Raw genomic sequence first — 22237 nt, 5'->3', positions numbered from 1 at the left:
CTGCTTAACGACAAATGGAAAGATTAACCTATATTTGTCTCACCACAGGACAAAACATTTTTTCCCTGTAAGCAAAACACAGAAACCTAGTTTTACATTTGGTAACCTGAAGCTGAATAACTACTAACTAACCTGCTTACATTTAAGCTCTGCATCATCTACTGATTAAGGTCCAGTCACATTTTCTGCAACCCAAACTCACTCCTAGCCATTTGTCAGTGCCCACCCTATACAGAATACACTTAGGTAAGAGCCCAGCCTACTGCATTCAGCATCACTGAGATCTGCACCATAAAGCTGACTGTTATGACTTGGATTCTGACTCTGCATCTCCCCTCTTCTATTAAAAGGTCTGCAAAGGAACTCCCCCTCCTGAAAGTCTCTGTCCCAGAGTATCAGGGAAACCCTTCGTGAGTGGCTCCAGGTGACAGAGGATTTAAGTGCTCCTAGCCTGGAAGGTCTCACTGCCCCACTCCTCGACTCAGCTTCAGGCACAACAGCCTCTTCTGAACCCTTTCATCTGATTGACCAAGACCAGTTGATTTATCTCACTGAATAACAATTTTCCTTACTTATACTCTTAAAACCTCTTTCTGAACACTATAACACCCATGTTTCCATCAAGACTGCTGTAGAGCCTTCAAATTGTGACACATTTTACAGAAGTCTCAAAGTAAACAAAAAACAATTACATATCATAAAAGTAAAATCTCTCATTAAGGCAAGCAAAGGGACTTTCTGTAAGAGCACACACCTAAAAATCTAACTTATGTAAAGTGTTTTTTTAAAAAATTACTTTGTGGTCAATCCTTGAGCAGCAAGATCTCTGCCTCTTATTCAGCTTTTCTACTAGAGTGAGAAAGATTTTAATTGTTCAACACATTGACAGAACATAATTTGTGTGACATGCACCTTCACACCAGGATTTTCACCACTAGTTACCTAGCATAAAGCCTGCTTTATTTGACCCTATGATCACAAATAAGTAATGAAAACACATCACTGAACCAAGGAAATGCCAATTGATTCCATCCTACTAAACCAGTACAATTTTCTGAGGCTACTTTGATAACTCTCATTGTCTCATAACAGAGGTTTGACAGTTCTAGAAATCATTAGTAAGGGGCTAAAAAGAACATAAAATACATCCCCAAATTAGTTACCTTTGCTAAGGGCTGTCACACTTTCAGTACCATACTCTTTTTCAGAGCCAAGGTAACACTGTTAAGGTAACACTTAACAATCTCTAATTAAGTCACACGACTCTGTTTAATAAACTGTACATTCTTTGTGTCTTCATGTTACCCATAGAAATAAGACTTGCCTATATGGACAATACAGGTACTACATGGAAAACAAAAATACACCTTACTTTTTTCCTGTACATAAAGATAGCCTTCCATGGTGAAGTGATTTGCTCTTTTATGTTCCTGAGGATTTCTTCGGATCTTGTTCATGAGCTCCTCAACCTCTGATCTCGTTCCTTCAAAACGATTTCGTGTCTAGAACAAGACAGCCAAAACTCATTAGTAGAGACAGTTGAAGGAAGACTTACCCTTACTGGCAGCTAGGAGTTATATTAATAATTTATAAAATGTGAGAGTTATTCAGGCCATTTTAGGATGGTCAAAACACGATTTCTATACACATTTACTTCTATTCTGAAAATTAATGAGCTTCTGAATATGCTGCCTTACCACTTGTACAATCACATAAGCACAGGCACTGCCAAATATACCATGTCTATAAACAAGTATTCATTCTTGTACACAGTTAATTTACATGCACAGTTAATTTGTACGTCTAAATTCCAGATTTATACTTGGAAGAAATTTTTTCATGAGCACAAACACAGTGCATGCAAGCTGGTCTGAACAGCCACCCATATCCATGTGTTTTATAGAGGAAAGCTGAAGATATTCTCTAAGTGATGACCAGGAACAACTGTCTTCTTCTCCAGGAAAAGCAACTGCTCTGAACCCTCCCCACACCCATCCTCTCAGATTCAGGTCATATCTGCCTGAAAGTTCTGGAGTTAGATTCTATATATAAATTTATTTCCAAGGCTCCAAACAATTTCCTAAGCTCTCTTTCATAATTTCACAGAAGAGCTGCATTAAAAAAATATGCTCAGGACAAAGGAAAAAAAAATTATAGTAACAGACTGCTTATACCTCAACCTTCCTGACTGAGGACTGATTGCTCTGACCTAAGGTGCTCTAAACGATGCTGAGAGGATCTTTATCTCAGATGTGCAGTGATAACAAATCCAAGTGCATGAAGTGCAACCTGGGAATGGTGGGATGGGGTTCCATGAGCTCCAAAACATTAAGAAAAATTCTCTCTCCCTTTATGCTGTGACAAAGCTAAGATTAAGCAGGGGTCAACCACAGCTACTGCACCAGTATGGCTACGTCTCTATGCCTCCTTTCCTTAGGGAAGGCTAGGTTTGCCTGTAGGGCAGGAGGCTGCAAGGATCCTTGTGTGGGGCTGGGTACAGAACTGAATTAACATGAGAAAAGTTCTGTGAATGCAGGAGAATCTAATTGGAGATGTAGGATCTTTAGAGGAGAATAAGATTGCTGGAAGAATCAGCTTGCTGGAGCTTGGGCTACAAGGCTGGGTTTTTCATCTTTTTCTTTCCTTTGTCCTGAGGGGGAGTGAAGAGAAGCCAGGGTCTGGGGCAGGGTGTGGAGACAAAATCTACCACATAATTCTCAAAGGTGACTTGTGTGGAAAAAAAGGTAATGACTGCAGTACAGCTGGCAACTCTCAAACCACTTTGCAAGTCCAGCTTGGGTCTCTGTACTGAATCCTGTAGCCTCCAATTTCTATTGTGTGAACCCAGTGCTCTGCCAGCAGCTCTGCTGTACCACAGCCAAGCCCTAGTTCATTTTTCCTTTGGGAAAAATCTTCAACATGATGAAGAATGTGTCATATCCTCTCATGATCTTTTTAGATGCTTCCTTCTACTCTCTTCTTACCTCAGATAGGTGTTAAGCCTCCTTTCTCTACACAGATTTTTGAAATCAAGGTCATTCTTTCTATCTATGCATAAAACTTGAGCTGTAATGTTCAACCTCCTTTGGATTTCCTTGGGCACAACCTAAATTCAAGCAATTGAAAACGCAGCTTTTGAGATTAGCTTGCTTTTTTGTTGCTTGTCAGTTCTTCAGAATACTTCACTGGCTCTCTCCCACCTCTAACCCAGCTCTTTAAACTGTATCATAGCTTCCTTCTCACCTTTCTTTTCTTTCTCACCTTGTATCAGCTCCCTCCTATCTACTGTGGCTCTGTATTGCTCCTCATTCTGCTAAGCTAAGGACACAGAAGAAGGAAATCTGTCCTGAAATTTCTCCAAAAGCACTGACTTCTTCTGCCATGGAAATATGCTCATGAAGTTACTACTACTCAGTTGTCTTACACAAACCAAACAACAGCACAAGAGGAAACTTGAGATTTAAACTGATGGAAAGAAAATTAAAGGAATGATAGCATGACACATGAATCATGTCACTGTGTATCACAGCTACCAGAATTCTCTCTTCCACCTTTCCATCTCCCTGCTACTCTCTGCTAGCTAAGCCATTTCTAAAAATAGACTGCAACCTCTGAGAAGCAGTATCTGGGTCTTAATTCCAGGTGCCTTAAGAGGTCACCAAAACAGACACACTGTTATGAATTGCCTCCAGCATGTCCAAGTTCCTCAGACTGAGTTTTATTCAACAAATCTCAAGGAAGCAAATTGACCATCTGACCAGTGGCTCCTTCAGTTCCACTACTTCAGCCTGTCACCTTTGCTGCTTTCCCAGTCCTGAGCAGATCACACTGGGACATTTGGTCATAGGGTGCATAATTAGTGGTGGGACATGCTCAGCCTGCCCTTGAAGGAACACAGGCTGCCAACATCAAGTCTTCTTACAGAGTTCTGCAGCCCAAACCAACAGGGAAGCTCTTGCCTGAAAGTTCTGCTTCAAGACAAACAGAAACTCCAAGTCACAGTGTTGGCAGAGATGATAAAAAAAAACCCAGATGTTTTTCTTTCCTTTTCTCAGTTGTGAATAATACAGCCCTATCAAGCAATGGCCCTCAGATGTGACCCCCATATATTTGACTTCAAACACCCCTAAAACACTGAGAACCTTGGCATTTCATTACCCCTCCCTCAGGATTGTCCAGGATTATTTGCACTTTTACAGAATTCATTTGTTTTTAAACTGTTTCATGATAATCCTTGCATTCTGAGCCTCTTAAAAATAAACAAAACAAACAAAAAACCCCACAAAAAAACAACTAGAAAAGGAGTGGCTTTCATTTAGCTGGTGCTTGGTTTTAAGTGGAGTATTACAAATTACAAGGAACTCACTGGAAATAGCGATTATTTGTTCATCGATGTGGTTGTTTAGCCAGGAGGTGGCACTACACCCCCAGAGTTCACAGGCAATGCAGGAACACCAAAGCCAAGTGTTGGGAATACAGACCCTGTATGTACAGTACTTAGGGCTCCGATTTTATTCAAAAAATTAGAAAAGGCAAAGATCATGATCTTAACTTACATTTTGTATATTTATCTGCAGGGCCATTTTGTAATGATTGAAGTCTTTAGCAAGTTCATATCCCTGGTGATAGAAAGTGAACAAACCCTGAAAAAATGACAGTACCTGAAATAGAAACGAAAGACTTGTTAGACTGAAAAACTCCCTTTACCAGGACATGACTCCTGCCCACAGACTTTTCACAAAGACCAGAGATTTTATAAAAATTATTATTTTAAGACGAATTTATATTAATGCTTACAATTTCTGAATAAGTATTTAGACCCAAATGCTCAGCTATGTATATAGACATTTTGGGTGGTTGCCTCTGGAATTTCACAACTGATCTTTGCTTTCAGTCTGATCACAGGGAATTTATACTGCTTATTTCCCAAACTTTACTTCATAATGTTTTCCTACAGCTGCTCTGATACCAGTGGTGTCTGGTAGTCACCACTGACTGTCTTTTAGTCACCATTTCCCTGCTCATTTCCCTCCCTGCTAATGACCATGCTGAGATGACTTTCATAAAAGTTTTTCCAAAGAAGGAAGCGCTCCTTCCAGCAACTTTACCCATCACTGATTTTTGTATGGAACCCTGATCCTCTGCTGGAACCAGCAAATGATCCAGTTGCAGTTCCTGACTTCTATGTTTCAATTCAAAAGTATGAATGACTTACACTATAGCGAAAACAGGGTGAGGTGCAGTATTGCCTGCATCTCCTGTTTGATTCAGGTTGTTGGAAAGAAATGAGTGACACAGGAGAGAGCAACTCTCTTTATAACAGAGAACAAACTGGAAAATGTATTTAGAAAAGCTTTAAGTCATGTGCAAATAAACCAGTTCCAAAAAATGCAAAACCCACATACATTTAACATGTTATAAAGGGAGAAGGGGATAAAGAACTTACACCAGGTGATTTCACCTTGCTACTGCAGTGAAAACTTCAAATACAAATTGAGCAACAGAAATAATTCAGCCCCATCCAGAGAATGTTCAGAAAAGAGAAAGGGTCAAGTTTCAAAAACATAATTTGAAAATTGCTAACACTAGTCTGTCTATAATAGGAAAATTCAAATGCTTTGAAACACAAGATCTGAAGTCAAAACTATGTAGGTTTTTAAAAAATAACAGAAAGTTAGAAAGATTTTTTAAAAAAGGAAAAAAAAAGAAAACCAAATAAAAACCAGCAACTCACCAGCAACAAAATATCCTCACACAACCATTTTCCACATTGTCCTGTTCCTTGAGCATTACTAATATATATAAAGTAATGTATCCCCAACTAAACTATATTAAAATATACAGCTCTCATTAACTCCATAATGACCAATTGGCTTGATAAGGCTCTTTTGGGACTTTTTTTCATTATTACATTAAAATAATTACTATAGAACAAAAGGAGAGACTTGGGCCCAAATAACAGACTTCAGTGCAAGTGAACGGGAGTCACTTTTACAATACACTCTCCCTTTGCCTAAGTATTGCACTGAGTCTTCTCTTGTTGTGTCATAAAGTTGAATTTATGCTATCAAGCTAATGAACATTTCAGAAAATTTTAGAATAAGCTCTTCCCTGACATTTATATAAGTCTGGTCAGTACATGTATGATTTTCACTGAATTCAGTGGAATCCCTTGATTTCTGCACAGATTCAATTGCATTTGAAAACAAATATATCTTTTAGACAGCAGTAGGCTCTTAATTTATTTATTTATATATATATAGATATGTTTGTATGTATATGATACACATGTATCACTTATAGGCCCTTATGTGCAGACTTGATATTGAAAACAAAATTCCTTAATATTTCAGTGGTTAAAAAAAGTCTGACCTCAACATCAGCTTCTTGAATCCTCTATTCTAACTCCCACCAGAAATCAAGGTTTTTGCAGTACAGCACAAGGTTTCACACATTTTCTAAAAGTCAACATCAGTGGACCCAAACCATCTTTAATTACTGAGGTTGGGTTTCAGATGCCTGTTTAAGTGTATCTGCACCAGAAATTTGCACAAAAGTAACAAGAGTGTTTTGAATTCTGTTACATGATACAATTGCATGCATTTCCAAGAAAAGATAACTCCTTGGCTTTTGTCCAGTTCCATTCCTTCTTCATCCCTTATGAATGGCATAGTGGACTGAATTCACTGGTACTTACAGGTTCCACACACTCAAATTTCTTCCGCTCCTGTATCTCTTGCAGCTTGCACACATACTCCAGGGACAGCTCATAAAAGTGTTTTCTGTTCTGTTCCACTTGGTTATCTGCCTGCACACAAAATATAGCTCATGATGTTTCAAAGACATTTTGCAGACAGCTTCAAAATGACACATGTATAGCAAGTGGTACAATAATTCTGCCCAGACTTTGATTTGCTCCTTTGCCACACAGCTCATTCATGTACTTTAAAGGTCATCATCAACTCCCTTTTACTCAAAAATGTGTTGTTTTGAAGCACAGGATTATCTTTTCAGAACCATTCCAATAACACCTCTTCAGGCTCCTTCTCTATTGAATCTGAGATATACACATTGGAGCAGGTACTTGTGCACTGCTTTAATACCACTGAAAAGGTGCCTGGCCAAACAAGGGGAGGGGGCTGCCAGCATCTTCCATTAGGAAAGGGGGAAATCATCTCTCCAGCCAAACAAAGGAAGAAAACCTTATTGTTGACAAGCACACTGCTGGTTGTGTAAGCTTTAGTCTATAACCCAAATAATAACCCAAAAATTAGCCAGAACCCTATTGTACCCATCCCACATCTGTGCTCACTCTGCCTGATGAGAAAAACAATCTTTTTAAGTTCACTTCTTGGTAAGAGACCTCACAAACTTACACAAAGCACCAAATATTTTAACATGTAGCCTCATTGCTGCAGCTCAGCAGCTGAAATGCCAACACCACGTTAATAGTGAACAGTTATGGTTGGCTGCCACACTTGTACAGAAATATTTCACTTTCTGGCATATATGCATTGTCTAATTTAGTTATTATTTAAGGTACATGTGTCCTCATTAAACTATAGAGCTTCAAGTATTGAGTAATGGAGGCTTTTATTAAAATACATGAATGAATGGCTACAAAGGGATACTCTAAGTGATTAACACTTTGTCCACCGGATGATACCAAATACTTCCACACAAAATTACAAAAGGGAATGGAGAAAGGATAGAAGGAACAGACTTACTGCCATACACTCTCTCAAATACTGAGACTACCCTTGCTGCAAACCAGTGGCTGCTGTGCTTTAAGAGGATCAATCAAATTAGCTTTAAGAGAGTTTTGCCTTAAGACCTGCTTTGCTTTGCTGCTCTGTGCTAGAAATCAGCAGCTAAAAAGCACAACAACAAATTCTACTGAAAAAGTAAAACCCTGATACACATATCAGTAAGAAAGTGCATTTCAAAAAGCCAAATCACTTCAATGCACCCTGAAAAACAACACAGGAACTGCTGGAGTTGTCAGGGAAGCTTCTAATGCTTTACACATGAACTGACTGAAAAAGACTCTGACGTGGGGCCATCAGGACATCTGGCTAATCAATAGTAAGTCTGACCTGTTTACACCAAAGCCTCATCTAAATCTGTTTATATCTCTCTTCTTTGCCTTCAGTTGTTTATGGTTTTGGTTCTATCCCCCTCCCCAACAATATGATACCAAACACAGCCTTTTTATTGATTTCTCCCAATTCCTTTGCAAATAAATAATCAAATCTCTCATATCCTCAGTTTTCTGAGGCTTCAGCCTCCCTGTGAATCCAGCAGGCTCACTCACTCAGTGCTCCACTGTGCTTTGTATTCTGCTGAAGAAATACAGAAATAGGAGACACATTGGACCTCAGTGATATTACAGGAATATTCCTCCACTAAGAGAGTCAAAGGCTACATCAATGTGAGACATGCTCCACAACATTTTTTCCACCAATTTTTTGTCAAATGTATACCTCCATTCTTTATTTACTACAGTCAGGAACTGACCCAACTTATATGTGTAATTCATGTATTATACACACCTATTTCCTAAGCTTGTGCACACAAGCTTTTCCTGTTTAGCACTCTGATAACTTGCTACAGGTCTTTTTTTCTTTTTTAGATGCTTATACATTTCTACTCCAAAATTAAGTGTGCAAATGAAACAGACTGAAGAATTTAACTACTTTTTATGAAAGATCACATAGACTACTTGAGGTGAAGTAAGGAGCAGGGAAAAGAGTTATCCCTGAGGCAAACATTAAGTGTTTGATGAAACAAGATGTTCATTGATTTAGTATTAGTAATTCTGACTTAATTACATTTATCTGTTCAGCCTGGAGAAGAGGAGGCTCAGGGGAGACCTCATCGCCGTCTACAACTACTTGAAAGGAGGTTGTAACCGGGTGGACGTTGGTCTCTTTTGCCAGACGACTTTCAACAAGACAAGAGGGCAGGGTCTTAAGTTGTGCCAGGGGAGGTTTAGGTTAGATATTAGAAAGAATTTCTTTACGGAGAGGGTGATCAGGCATTGGAATGGGCTGCCCAGGGAAGTAGTGGATTCTCTGTGTCTGGAGATATTTCAAAAGAGACTGGATGTGGCACTCAGTGCCATGGGCTGGGAACTGCAGTGGTAGTGGATCAAGGGCTGGACTTGATGATCTCTGAGGTCCCTTCCAACCCAGCCAATTCTATGATTCTATGATTCTATGATCTGAACTAAAAAAAAATCCTTCTGCCTACAACAAGGCTCTGCAATATTTCTCTATCTTCTCATGTACTATTTTCTGCTGCTCCAGAAATAAAAGCTATTACAAATTAGAGCAATGATAATAAACCCCCAGGGACAGAAGGAATGCCTGGCAAAACAGATTTGGTTTGAAGTTACAAATTGACTACAAGCTTTTTTTGTAGCATTACTTGGAAAAAACAGATCTTCAAAACATGAGAATGAAAAAAAAAGCACAGAAGTCTTTCTTTCAGGAACACATCTTGCTGTGCCTTGCATTAAGCATTAACACAGGACATACAAAGGAATGCAAATTACATATCCAGTAAAGTCTCATAAGAAATGCAGTTTCTCACAATCTACTTGCCCTTTGCTATTCCCTTATGCACATAAAAGTTTAACATAATGTTTAGTACTTCACATACACATCAAGTCAAGCCTTCAATTCACAAAATATGGTATGGATACACCACTGCATTCAGCAGACACTGGTTTTTTCACCCCCCTTCCTAACTGACAAAAAAATTTCTTTTACTATTATAAATGCTTCTTTTGCACCTGCACAACATATATATACCCATTCAAAAGCCTGCAGCTTGCATAAAAAGAGCAGCAACAATACCTCTTGTAACTGTAGCTCTTTCTTCTTAGCTGATAAATTCAAGTGCTTTTCTAATAAACTGTAGTTCTTCTCCGTCTCTTTATCAAATTTCTTCTTTTCCTCCTAGACACAGAAATAAAGTAAAATTCATTTATATATAAAAATTAAAGAAAAGCCTCGTTTTTGTTTTTTTTTAATTCTACTTAATCAGAAACAAAAAAAAAAAAAAAAAACCAAGATAGCATAGCTCCAAAAACTAAGGAAAAGTATGCTTCCAACTGATTTTTAAAATTAATTTAAAGGCAAACTTGAAAAAAAATCCTACTGCATCATAGTGAAGTCTATCACATGAATGCTTACATCTAAGTTTAAAAAAGAAAAAAATCCAACTTCTTGATTTATTGTCTTTTTCCTTATGTTCAGAGATCATGCACTTCATCTTGGTTGTGAAAAGAGGACTTAAAGGGAACCACCAGTTCCCAAAAAAAGTTCTTTTTTTCCAATAATTGACAGGGGAGAAGTATAAAAATATAATTTGAATAAGTTCCAACAGTTTCACAATTCAAAACCAAAAGCAAATAGAGCTCTATATTCCTAACAATTCCTTGATTTTAAATCTATAAAAAGACCTCTGTGTGGAATTTTTCCTTCTACCACTGTTTTCACACCCTTGAAGAAAAAAAGACTTCATAAGATGAAGAAAAATGTCCATAAAACAAAACATGGAAGCAAAAGAGAGTACCACAGACACGTATGAATATCATTAGCATGTGCAAATCCATTTCTTTGACTATCAAAAGCAACTATGGGAAAAGGGGCAGTCACCAAAAGTTTTCAGGAAACCTGCGTTCTAAGGTTTAATTTAATAAAGATATTGTAAAATAAACCTTTTATTTCCTCAGGTCTAGTTTAACTCTGTGCTGTACGACTGAAATCAGTATTGATGAAATCAACCAACCAGTTCTGAACCTATTCTTAGTATAATTAAATGCAGTTGAAATTAATTGAAAATAAGTAAAACCAGAGATTAAATTATACATTCAAGAACTGATAGGTATGTTAATCAGAAAGAAAATTGTTCAATTATAATACTTTTTCATCATCTGTTAATTTAGAATTTCATTTAAATGTCATCTACTCAACATTCTGGTTAGACTCTACAGACATACTTGCTCATTTTTACCTCTGAACATTCCCTTTTTCATAAGTAATACTATATGCAATGCAATATAAATGACACGGTTTTTTTCTCTGAACAAGAAACTGCAACTGGAAGCCAACCCAAAGTAGAAGAAAGCTACACCATAGGAAGGGGGGGCAGGCTGTGAGCAGGACTGCTCCTAATCCAGACACCAGAGCTAAGGGAGGAGGAGGAGAGAAGGAAGGGAAGGGATACCTTATTCCCTCCTCGAAACATCCTTTCCACTTCTTTCTGATGTAAGTTCTCAAAGTCAAAAAGAAGTTTCAATACATGAAATTTCAGTACATGAAACACATACAATAGTATTTCTCTGCCAAATACTTGATGTTTCTGCAAAGCAATTCAAGGAGAGCAACTAAACAAACTTATTATAAAGTTAATGAGGGACAAACCTTTACAGCTCCTAGCTGCTCTTTCCTAAATCTTTCCAAAGGTTTGATCAGAGTTTCAGTAACACTGAGTGCCTAAAGAAAAAGAAAAGCATGGGTTAGGTTTCTGTGGCGGAACTAACAAAGTCACTTCAGCATCAGAAACTAACAAGCTCTGGGATAACATAAAGGAGCAGGATGCAAGTCAGGAGCCAATTCCAAAAAAAACCAAAAACAAAAAACTACAAAAAACCCCACATCTATGAGTCCATGCAAGCTTTCAAAATTTCTATCCTTATTTCAGTCGACTGTCAGGAAAATCTAATATTAAACAAACGCAGAAAGATCAGAAATTTCCAGTCTGCAGCCAAGCTCCAACTGTTTTGCTTCTGTCAGTTGTGCAAATAGTCTCAATGACTGAACACCAGAGTAAGATACAGGACACATGATTTTCATTTGGGTGAAAATTTCTGCACCAAGAAACACTAAAACCAACTTCAGAATGGACTACTGAGTAGCAAATCATAAGCACTTAACACACAGCAAAAGCCATCAGGCATGGATATGTATTTATATATTTCCAAGCATTTACAATTAACTGCTGTAAGAAAACCTTAAAGCAATCTAAGCAGTCAAATCAAGAGTTGTAAAGTGAAGAAACATGAGGTTTAGTTAACTGGGTGAGCAGCCTCCAGTGCACTTACAATGAACAGTCTCAGCCATACTAAAGAGAAACAAAAAGGACACAAAATGCCATTGTAAGGCAAAAGTTGTAGTTTATTAGATGTGGCCAGCAAACACAGTTTCCAGTTCACATGAAATTTCATTGGAGATAGAGCAGGGTTGGGTTTGGTGCAAACAGGACTTAAAACTAAAAATATACTTGAAATGTCAACAAAGGTTAGAACTTCCTGAATGCAACATGGAAAAGATAGCAGGAGTTTCAGAGATGTGGAGGAGCTGGTGGGATCCTTTTGGTTGCAGCCCTCAGGCAGTCCCACAGAGTAAATTGTGCCCAGGACTGGGCTTATCACAGCCCTGGGGATGAGTTGGCAGGAGTCCAGGCAGAGCTCCCTGGAAGCTCATATTAGGTGCACGAGGCTTTTTTTTCTCTTCCCACTCCACCACCCCTCTTTCAAATTTGAAAAGTTTTATCTGAAACTTTGCAGGCTTAAACCCAACTTCTGGAACATTTCCGGAAAGTTCTTATCATAAAACACAAGAGGGATGAAGTATTTCAGATCTGGCACAGCACAAATCTGAACAGCACTGTCTGCTCCCACCCAGCCCTGGAGCCACACAGGGATTACTGTGGGAGTCATCTTGCCAAACACTGTAACCAGAGCAACCCAGCTCCAACAGCACAGTAACCCATGGAGCTAACTGGAAACCCCAATATTTGGCAAGCCTGGGCCAAACTGCACATTGCAGACTCATCCACACTACAGATACTTCCCAGCTTCACAGCTCTTCCTCTCGTGGCTCAGACTTTTTTATTTTTCCATCCATTTTTTCTGATTTTGCCACTAACACTCAAAGCATCCTTCAGTGCACCCTTGGTGGGAGCAAAAGAAAAAGAAAATCTGAATTTTTTTTTGTTCCAAAAGAATACAGTAGGGCTGGGCTAAGCATGACACAGAAAACCCTTGGATTGAGTTGGAAGGTGAGGGAAGGACAAAAGAGCAACCTCTGGTAAGACCTCAGCCCAGCAAAGAGACATCCTGAGGAGGTCACCCCAAGGCTTTAGGGATGCTCTTGGCAGCTGGAGAGCCAGGTGTTCCCTGAGCTGTCTCCACTCCCCCCAAAAGAGAGCCAGGGCAGCCAGCTGCTCCCAATGGGAGCTGAGCTGTGGTACTGGGAAAGATTCAGCCCACCTGGCAGCCTGTGAACAGTCACAGAATTACTGAGGTTGGAAAAGACCTCTGAGATCATCAAGTCCAGCCTATGACCAGCACATACACATATTTCCTATTTACTGAAGCTGTTCCTAGGAGTCTCTGGGGCTGTTTTTAGAATACTCAGGTTCTTCAAATTTTGTTAGGCTCAAAAAACTTTCCTGGAAATTCTTGGGAGCTGAAAGGAAACTGGTTTCATAATTTCAGCACCAGAAATAGTTTCCTGGGACTCAGCAGAGGCACCTGAGGATTGAATGATCTCTCCTTGTTAACCCCAAGCATTCTCACAAGTCAAGGTGGAAAACGGCTTGCAGAAATCATACAATAGTCCTTCTGTACTGGAAAACTTTAAGAAGTTTAAATTGTTTCTTCTATTTTCTTCTATACTGACAAAGTAAGGGAGAAAGCTATGAGGCCTCCTCAGAGAAGAACTCAGAGGATGATGTTAGCTGCCAGGATGTAAGAGCACCACAGTTAATGGAATTATATAACAGCATTTTCAGGTAGCAACTGAGCACTTAAATGGTCAAAAGGTTAAAAATAAATGTCTAATGTCAAGTTGCTTATTAGTTGTTTGAACTTTACACACAGATAGTGAAATATAAGATTAATAACAGTGAATGAATAATGAAAATGGAGCCTGAGACAAAGAAAACCTTAGCACCTTGATGTAAGAGGAAAAAAAAAAAAAGGCAACAAAAAAACCCACACACAGAAAAGGCTGTGGTTTATAAACCAGCAGGACTGGCTGCAAATCACTTGGTCTGCTACACTCCTGTGCAGCATTAACCATGGGAACCACTAAAGGAATTTGTTTGAAGCAGAAAATAATCTTCAAATCAAAACGGGATGTTCCCTTAGTGACTGCCAACAAACAGAGATTCCACTGCTGCCAGTGATAGGTTATGCCAGTAATTCTTTCATTAAGGAAAGAGAAGCTTCCCCTCCTTCCAATAAGGCATTTCTCATTTTGTACGACTTGAAACTTTTGCTTTTGCTTTATTCACAGAATGTTGCCTGCCATACACAGAATGTCAGGGGTTGGAAGGGACCTCTGGAGATCCTGGAAGTCCAACCCCCGTCACAGAGTTCACCTAGAGCAGGCTGCATAGGATGGCATCCTGCTGGGGTTGGATGTCTCCAGAGATGGAGACTCCACCACCTCTCTGGGCGGCCTGTGCCACACTCAAGGTAAAGAAATTCTTCCTCATGTTTAGATGGAAACTTCCTCTGCTCAAGTTTGTGCCCGTTACCTGTTGTTCCATCACTGGGCACCACTGAGAAAAGTTTGCAGATCTGGTCATTGTCATGGAGCTTCATAGCAGGCCCATATATATATTTCCTTCTCATTGCAATGCGCATGGGTTTGAGTTTATAGGCACATAAACAGAAGCTGTCAACCAAGACATGACAAGTAAACTTAGCAGTGAATTACAGAGCTTTTCTTCTGATTGGCAGAAGAAAAATTTAAAAAAAAAGCTCATCATTAAAACATCCAAAATGCTGGATTAAACAGGGACACATTCACACTATTTTCCAGTACTTAAAATCCAGTGCTTGTCATGGGGAGCTAGAAAAGTAATGTACTTATTTGAAGAATGAAAACATTATTTACACTGCAATTCATTGTTAATTTATGACTTTTTTTTTTAACCATGTATAACAGAACAGCAGGGGAAAAAAGTCAAATACTCCCACTGTGAGGAAATAAACTAAAGTTCAATTGAATGTATTTGTCATTATCACTTGCACCTTCCCTAAGGTGTAGGACCATGTTAAAATGTAAATTTTCCAATAAAAGTTACATTAGGCATAGAGTTAAATATTCATTAACATCAAATTAGACATTCCTTCCTCTGTCAACTTCTGTTTTGAGTCTGAAGTTAATCTTCATCCCTCTACTCCTCTAATCCCAGCAGATTACAGTGATAGGAGTGTACCATTTAAAAAGCACAAAACCTCTCCTGTTTTTCTTTTTTTATCACTGATATATCCAAAGCTACCTGAAACCAATACATACTTAGTTTTTAAATCTGGCAAGCAAACCAGGGTAAGTCTAAGTCATAAGTTAATCAATATAAAAAGGTCATGTCTCAGATAACAGTATCTTAACCAGCTTTATGAATGTCAAAGTCTCAAGAATGCTTTAAGGAATGTTTAACCCAGTGGGCCCCACAACCCTTTCAGTGAAGAAATTTTTTCCTGGTCTCCAGTCTAAACCTCCCCAGGCACAACTTGAAGCCAGAAGGCAGCAGCAGCCCAAGTTTTCCCTTCCCTTTGTGGGCACAAGCAGCTCGTACTGCAGAGGAAGATGGCTCCTAGCATGGGCTGTAAAGGAATAGCAGCCCCTAAGAGCTGCCCCAGAAGTTCAATTCAGCCCCTGTAGCTACAAAGGCTACACCAACCCAAGTTAAAACAAATTTTGCTTACTTATTATGCTGGCACAGGCTGTCCAGAGAGATGGTGGAAGCCCCATCCCTGGAAGTTTTTAAGGCCATGCTGGACAGGGCTCTGAGCAACCTGATCTGGTGGGAGATGTCCCTGCCCATGCCAGGGGCTTGGAACTGATGATCTTAAAGGTCCCTTCCAACCTTGAAAATTCTATGATTCTGTGAGACAAATATAGCAGTGGTCTCCCAGCTTTCATCCTAAAAATGTGCTTAGAGCTCAGCCTTTACTGGAAGCACAGGAAATTACACATTGCTCATCAATAACTCCTGTAGTGAGGTAAATCTGCATGGTGACTGCTCTACTCTGAATATGAGCATCCTTCCATACTCTGAATCTGAGCATTCTTCCATACAAGCAAGGTTTATGAAACAAAACAAAAAAGAAACAGAAAGCCATGAACATAACACCTTGCTGCAGACTGCAGAGTGACACAGGAGTGCATAGTTTCCAATTGCCATTCCAGGACATGGAAGTGCAGATTTGATGCCAAACAGAAAAGAGGGTTTTCAGTGTCCCAACCTGCCAATTGGAAATATTTATTTGAAGGCAGGGTTAGGACAAAGCAAAGAGGAAGGCCACCAGTCAGTAGGGCAGAGCTCATGAAACTGAGGAAGTGTCAATGAACCTGGATCTGGGAATGAAATTTTGTCCTACTCAGCACAGAGAACACAGAAAGGCAGACACACCTAGCAGAACAACCACGTAGCTAACACTGATGCTAAATAAAGAAAATTACTTTCTAATAAAGACATTTACTACCTACAGCTGGGCTTATTTGCTGGGGAGGAAGCCATCTGGTAACAAGTCAGGTGGACAGATGTATCTGTCTTGGATACAATCTATTTTTCACATTTCTCATATTCCTGGAGGCACCTGCAACAGAACAAATCACCTTCCTCTTAGGTGTTCCAGAAAACTACCTCTAGGGTTTGGTAAGAGGACAACTTTCTGAAATTTTCCAGGGTGAATTTCCTAGATCAATGGTTTGCTGCACCACTAGCCAGACATAGGCAGAGATTTGTGTTTTGCACTTTTTAGCTCTTTTAAAAGCAACAGCCTTAGTTTTCAGGGAATGCAACAGAAAGACTCCCAAGTCTCCCCTTCAACTCAGAGATAAGAATCTGTTCAGTGAATTCAGAGATTATATCCTGTTCAGTGAAATTTTACAATTGATCTAAAAAGCATCCAGCAAGATGCCTCCTATTGACCTATCTGCTCTGCTCTGCTGTGCTGTGCTCTGAAAAACTGTTTGAGTTGATGGTCCACTTGCCAGGAAACTGCTGGGTCCCCAAATTAAATTGGTATTATGAGCAAACAATGCAGCCAATACATTTAAAAAATATATAAAGACAGTGGATTCTGTAAAAGATTACTTTATTAAAAGTTATTTTTAGTTCTGACTTGTGAGTAAGTTTATTCCTGTGAAATATTTTCCACTATAAAGAGAAAAATACTACAAGGCCATATAAATGTTATACACCAGAAGAGAAATAAAAAAGAGACAGTTTCACAGTCACAAATCAGGTTTTCCCCACCTGGAGTGGAATAAAGTTGTGTGTAACTCCTCCAAAGACAGAACTTCCCTTAGCAAACACAATATGCAAAAGCTGAACAGTGTGACCCATCAGAACATTGAGCTGGTTCTCATATGAGCAGAGAATCACTTCCCATTCACACTTTGTAATCAATGGTCATATAAAGCTCCTGACAAAGTAGAAAGGCTGCCCAGGAAACAGCATAATGTCCTTTTTTTATTATTCTTTTTTCATCGCTTTTGTTCATTGCTGAGCAAAAGGATGCCACTGAGAGGCAATAAATCCAAGAGTGAACAATGGCTTCAGTGTTCAGTCAAGAAGGAACTGCTCAATTATTGTCAGCACTGTGCTCCACAAGAAACAGTGGTGTTATTAACAACCAGCAAAATCCAAACTGGTGACAGCTTTACAATGCAAATTCCAAACATTTCCCATCAATGAAATAACAGAAAGAGAATTCTTTAGTGAATTATGTTGATGAATGTGAGACCACAAAATTATCTGGAAGGAGCAGCTACTGGTAACAGAACTTTTCAGCCATATTCATTTGGGAGGAATACACCCAGAATTGGCTTTGTACTTTTTTTCTGTTTGACAGAAAACAGTCACCTTTATTCTATAGATTAATGTGCACAAGTTCACAGGTAACTCCCCAAAAAATTTCAGAAGACACTATAAAACATTAAAAAATAAAAACTATACAAAGCAAACATTCAGTGTCAGGGATCACCAACTCATGAGAGATGTGCCCAAAGTAGCCTTAATCCCTTGTTCATGTTCCATATTCTGATAATTACACAATTGCCATCTGGCCTCCTGCCACACAGATGAAAGATGGAAAGTTGGGCACTGAGATACAGCAGCAATTGTTCTGCTTGTCTGGAAAATACTTGATTAAATTGGCCAATTTGCATGAAGGAAGAAAAGGGCCTAGGTGCTGTAATCACAGTAGTCAGATGCTGTTCCTGAGAAATTCTATTTTATCTGTGCCTCTAACTCTGCATCTGAGGTGTTCAGCATGCTGTTGGCAGCCTAAATTTTCAGAGGTGGTCACCAACTACGTTTTTCCACTGTTTTGGGAGATATATTTAGCAGCCTGCCCCATCAGTGGACTTAACAGGATTTGAACTTACAGACTACTATATAATGCCATGAACTCTTCTTGAAAAGATCTTGAATGCACCTTAAATCCAAAACTACTGGATTTTTTTTTTTAAGCCTAAATCAGTGAGTAAACTGATTGTTCCTTTATACAGATTTCTTCAGATTACTGCAAATTTAAATTAAGGTTCATGAACCCTAAAACACCCATGTGCAGAGGACAAAAGCAGAGCTCAGAAAATTAAAACCATCTTCACAGCAGAGTAGGAACAGTGTAAAATAAATATAAAGGGTCACTGAACAAAATGTTATAAAAAGCTATTCATGAACACTATGTGTTAAGTGAGCACTTAACCTGTGAAATAAATACTCATGCACTTAAATACTCCATGATAATAAGTAAATATAAGTACATAGTTGCACAGCTTATTTACATTCTACCTTTAACCTTTTGAGAGTATGTCTTTGAACCTTAACAACTTCTTTTAACTTGGGAAACCACAACTGCAAAGATATTGTATAGAAGTAAAATGGTGAGTTGCTATTACCTTGGGAAATTGCAGGAAAGAGTAAGATAAATATAATTGTATCAGAAATCCTACAAAGAGAAATGAGGAGAGAGGAGAGGAGAGGAGAGAGGAGAGAGGAGAGAGGAGAGAGGAGAGAGGAGAGAGGAGAGAGGAGAGAGGAGAGAGGAGAGAGGAGAGAGGAGAGAGGAGAGAGGAGAGAGGAGAGAGGAGAGAGGAGAGAGGAGAGAGGAGAGAGGAGAGAGGAGAGAGGAGAGAGGAGAGAGGAGAGAATGTAGGTGATGAGTATTTGAGTTCAGTTTAGAATGCATTTTAATGGCATATTTATTTCATTTATCATATAGTTGTGGAAAAAATTACCCTTTTCTCATATGCTGAATAAAGAGCATTCTTAACAAAGATGACTGAATGCTTTTTGAAAAAAATCTTGCTACATACTTTACATCTTAATGGAAAGCTGTAGATCCCTGACGTGATTCCAAACATCTGTGATTGCAGCACCCCCACACACTCCCCATAGGAGTTACCCAGAGGCCACTGTTAAGACATCAACTGAGAAGTCAAAAAAGCCACAGAATCACTGCACAAGCATTTTCTCAGAGACTAGGGGCCAATGCAATACTAATTCACTCTGGAAACATCACACAGCATTTGCTGGACTTCAGTTTGCAATTAAAAGGCCATGCATCTGGTAACTCTGAGAATGTGTTGTTTCTGCTTGGAATTAAATATTTGCCCCACAAATAGTTTATACTCCCCAGTTTTTCATCAGACTGTCCCTGTTCTAACAGATTATGGCATTACATACTTTTCTCATCAAGAATATGACACCAGTTAGCTTTTAGTGGGTTAATGCTTTCTGTATAAGTATGGGCAGTATTCCCACCCACTCCCTCAAAATAAAAAAACAAAAATAATAATAAAAAAACCAAACACTGTTTTGTCACAGTGAGTCTTGAGTCCGAAAAAAAGAAGTGTTTTACTGTACAGACAGACAGGATTGGATTCAGCACAGCCCATTCTGTCAGTAATCTGTTGCTGCTGAAGAGCTACTGAAACTGTCCCCAAAACATGCCACAAATTCTGAAGTCCTGAAGCTGACATCTCTCAAATACCTGGTATCATAAAAGCATGGAAAATAAGAAGGCAGGCTATGAAGTATTTTTCATTGTAAAATTTCCTGAAGACTTTCACTAGTCAGATGTATGTAACTTCATTAAAATAAAATACAGCTATATATGTTCTTCAGGAATGTACAAGGAAACACACAGACCCTTATTCTGACCAAAATGTGGTTCCAGATCAGAATGATATAACAAGACATTATATGGCACTTACAAAGAACCACGACTATTAGCGGAATCAGGAGTGCCACAGAAAGAAATGGTTTTTAGAAAGTAAAAAAACTGTTTATAAGTTCTTTTCTCATGTGCATTCTCCTGCACTGCAGGCACCACTTCTGGCAGAGAGAAGTGCAGAACACAGATCAGCTTCCTCTCAGCAATTCCAAGTGGTCGTTGACTTCAGGAAGATAAAATCCTATGGCTACCACTGAGGAACATAATTGCTATCTAGGCAGATCTAAAAAGCAGACCTAGATGCAGGATCTGACCACATTTAGAAGAAAACTGGGACACATCATCTGCTCTATAAATCTCTGCTCTGAAATGAAAACCGAGCATGCAACTGCAGAGGAGAACCATGGTATAATCCAGGAAGAGATCCCTCATCATCTGGAAAATTCAGGAAATCAAGATAGCAAAGTATTGCAGGAAGCAACTTGAAATGACTTTCATCTTACTTTTTGCTATATACAAAGCTTTTTAAAATTTTTATTGCAACTCACCAAAATCTCTCTTTGTTCTTCCAGATTTTTTAAAAAGTTTGAAAACTCATGAAGTGATGCATCTGTAATACAAAACCATAGAAAAAAGTTTAATCATGTCACAGGATGGCATGGCAAAATATAGCCACTTATAGTCAACTTCTTACCTACCTATGTATCTTTCATCATCTGTCTCTGCATCACCAATGAATTCAAATTTAAAGTCTCTCAGAGAATGGGCAAATTTTCTCTGGGCTGCTGAAAGGTCTGCAATGAGGGGGGAAAAAAAAGAAAAGAATAGATTTAAGGTTAAAGAATCATTTTAAGAAGGCTGGAAGATCCTCCTACCCCTAGAATCAACTTCTATAAGTAACTCTTAACACAGGTCTGCTTAAGGACATGATAAGACATCCAGCATTGTCTATCTCCCTTATGAGCTCATCTAGAAATATTTTGCACAGATTTCTTTATACAAGGCTATATAGTAAAAACTAGAAAGGAAGCAACATGACTGTGTGTATGTCATATAGGTACATTGCACCTATGCTTATGTTGCCATATATCACAATTTAGGACAAGGCCATACAAACTCATTACTATACTACCAATATTAATATGTAATGTTGTTTTACTTTGCTAACCTAATTCCACCAGTGTATTTATTAGAGCAAATCTTAGGATTTTCTATGTATTTTAAATAGACAGCTCTGCTAGTGAAACATTTATACCCAAACCAATTTAAAGGAACTGTTGCACTGAAACTAGAAATTCCATGGAGTTAATCTATGCCGAGTTTCTTAACTGCACAGCATTAAAATTAATTTTGTAGCATAACTGTTTTGCAATAGTCCTAAAACATTTCTTAAACCCAATTTTTACCTATTAGTATTTGACAGTTTGGGGTCAGAGAACAGCACTCCTACATCCCTCAGGAAGTATATTATCATTATAAACCTTTATTAAGATTTATAAAGCTGTAAATAAGTAGTGTACACACACTCTTGTCTTGTGCTGACATGCAGAGAATGGGAATGTCAAGACTTCTGGAAAATGGAACTGCTCAGTGTAAAAAAAAAGGATGCATGTCCTGTTACACTCCTACCCAGGAAAGGTTTTGCTCACATTTTTGTTGTCAGTAAAGGTTAAAGACAATTTGAAATAGTTAATCTATAATCTTTTTCTTAGCATGGGTAGTCCTGAAGGGATAAGAGCAATTCTTAACAGAGTTAAGTGTTTTGTTCTTTAATATTAACTGAAGCTAAAAGACTATGATCTTGAGGAGGGTTTGCTGTTCTTGTTTTGCTTTTTGCTTTTTCAAACATCTTCATGTTTGCCTGGTCCTCCATCCCACACACTATGTCTCATCATGTGTCACGCAAGTAAAACTCCACATACAGTGAGTGCTGCACTGAAAGTTCAGCTCCACCACAGAAAAGGGTAAGGCTCACTCTACAAACAGCAAAACACAACCTTAAATAAATAATAATTTAAAAAG

The 22237-nt window shown here is 38.7% G+C and overlaps 1 protein-coding gene across 1 annotated transcript in view; it reads right to left on the bottom strand.

Annotated features, from left to right (window-relative positions):
* The window catches only part of ARHGAP10 (Rho GTPase activating protein 10), a 140484-nt gene that overhangs the window by 77373 nt on the left and 40874 nt on the right, over positions 1–22237 (bottom strand). The window contains exons 2-8 of the mRNA XM_030450803.1: positions 20914–21009; positions 20764–20825; positions 11433–11504; positions 9861–9962; positions 6698–6808; positions 4557–4661; positions 1373–1502 (exon numbers count right to left, since the gene is read on the bottom strand). Of these exons, the coding sequence (XP_030306663.1) occupies positions 1373–1502; positions 4557–4661; positions 6698–6808; positions 9861–9962; positions 11433–11504; positions 20764–20825; positions 20914–21009 (678 nt within the window). The remainder of the gene's footprint in view (positions 1–1372; positions 1503–4556; positions 4662–6697; positions 6809–9860; positions 9963–11432; positions 11505–20763; positions 20826–20913; positions 21010–22237) is intronic.

The sequence above is a fragment of the Calypte anna genome, chromosome 4B (assembly GCF_003957555.1).
Source record: "Calypte anna isolate BGI_N300 chromosome 4B, bCalAnn1_v1.p, whole genome shotgun sequence".
Taxonomy (NCBI): Eukaryota; Metazoa; Chordata; class Aves; order Apodiformes; family Trochilidae; genus Calypte; species Calypte anna.
The sequence above is the reverse complement of the archived record's forward strand: the minus strand, read 5'-3'. Positions and strand labels throughout refer to the sequence as shown.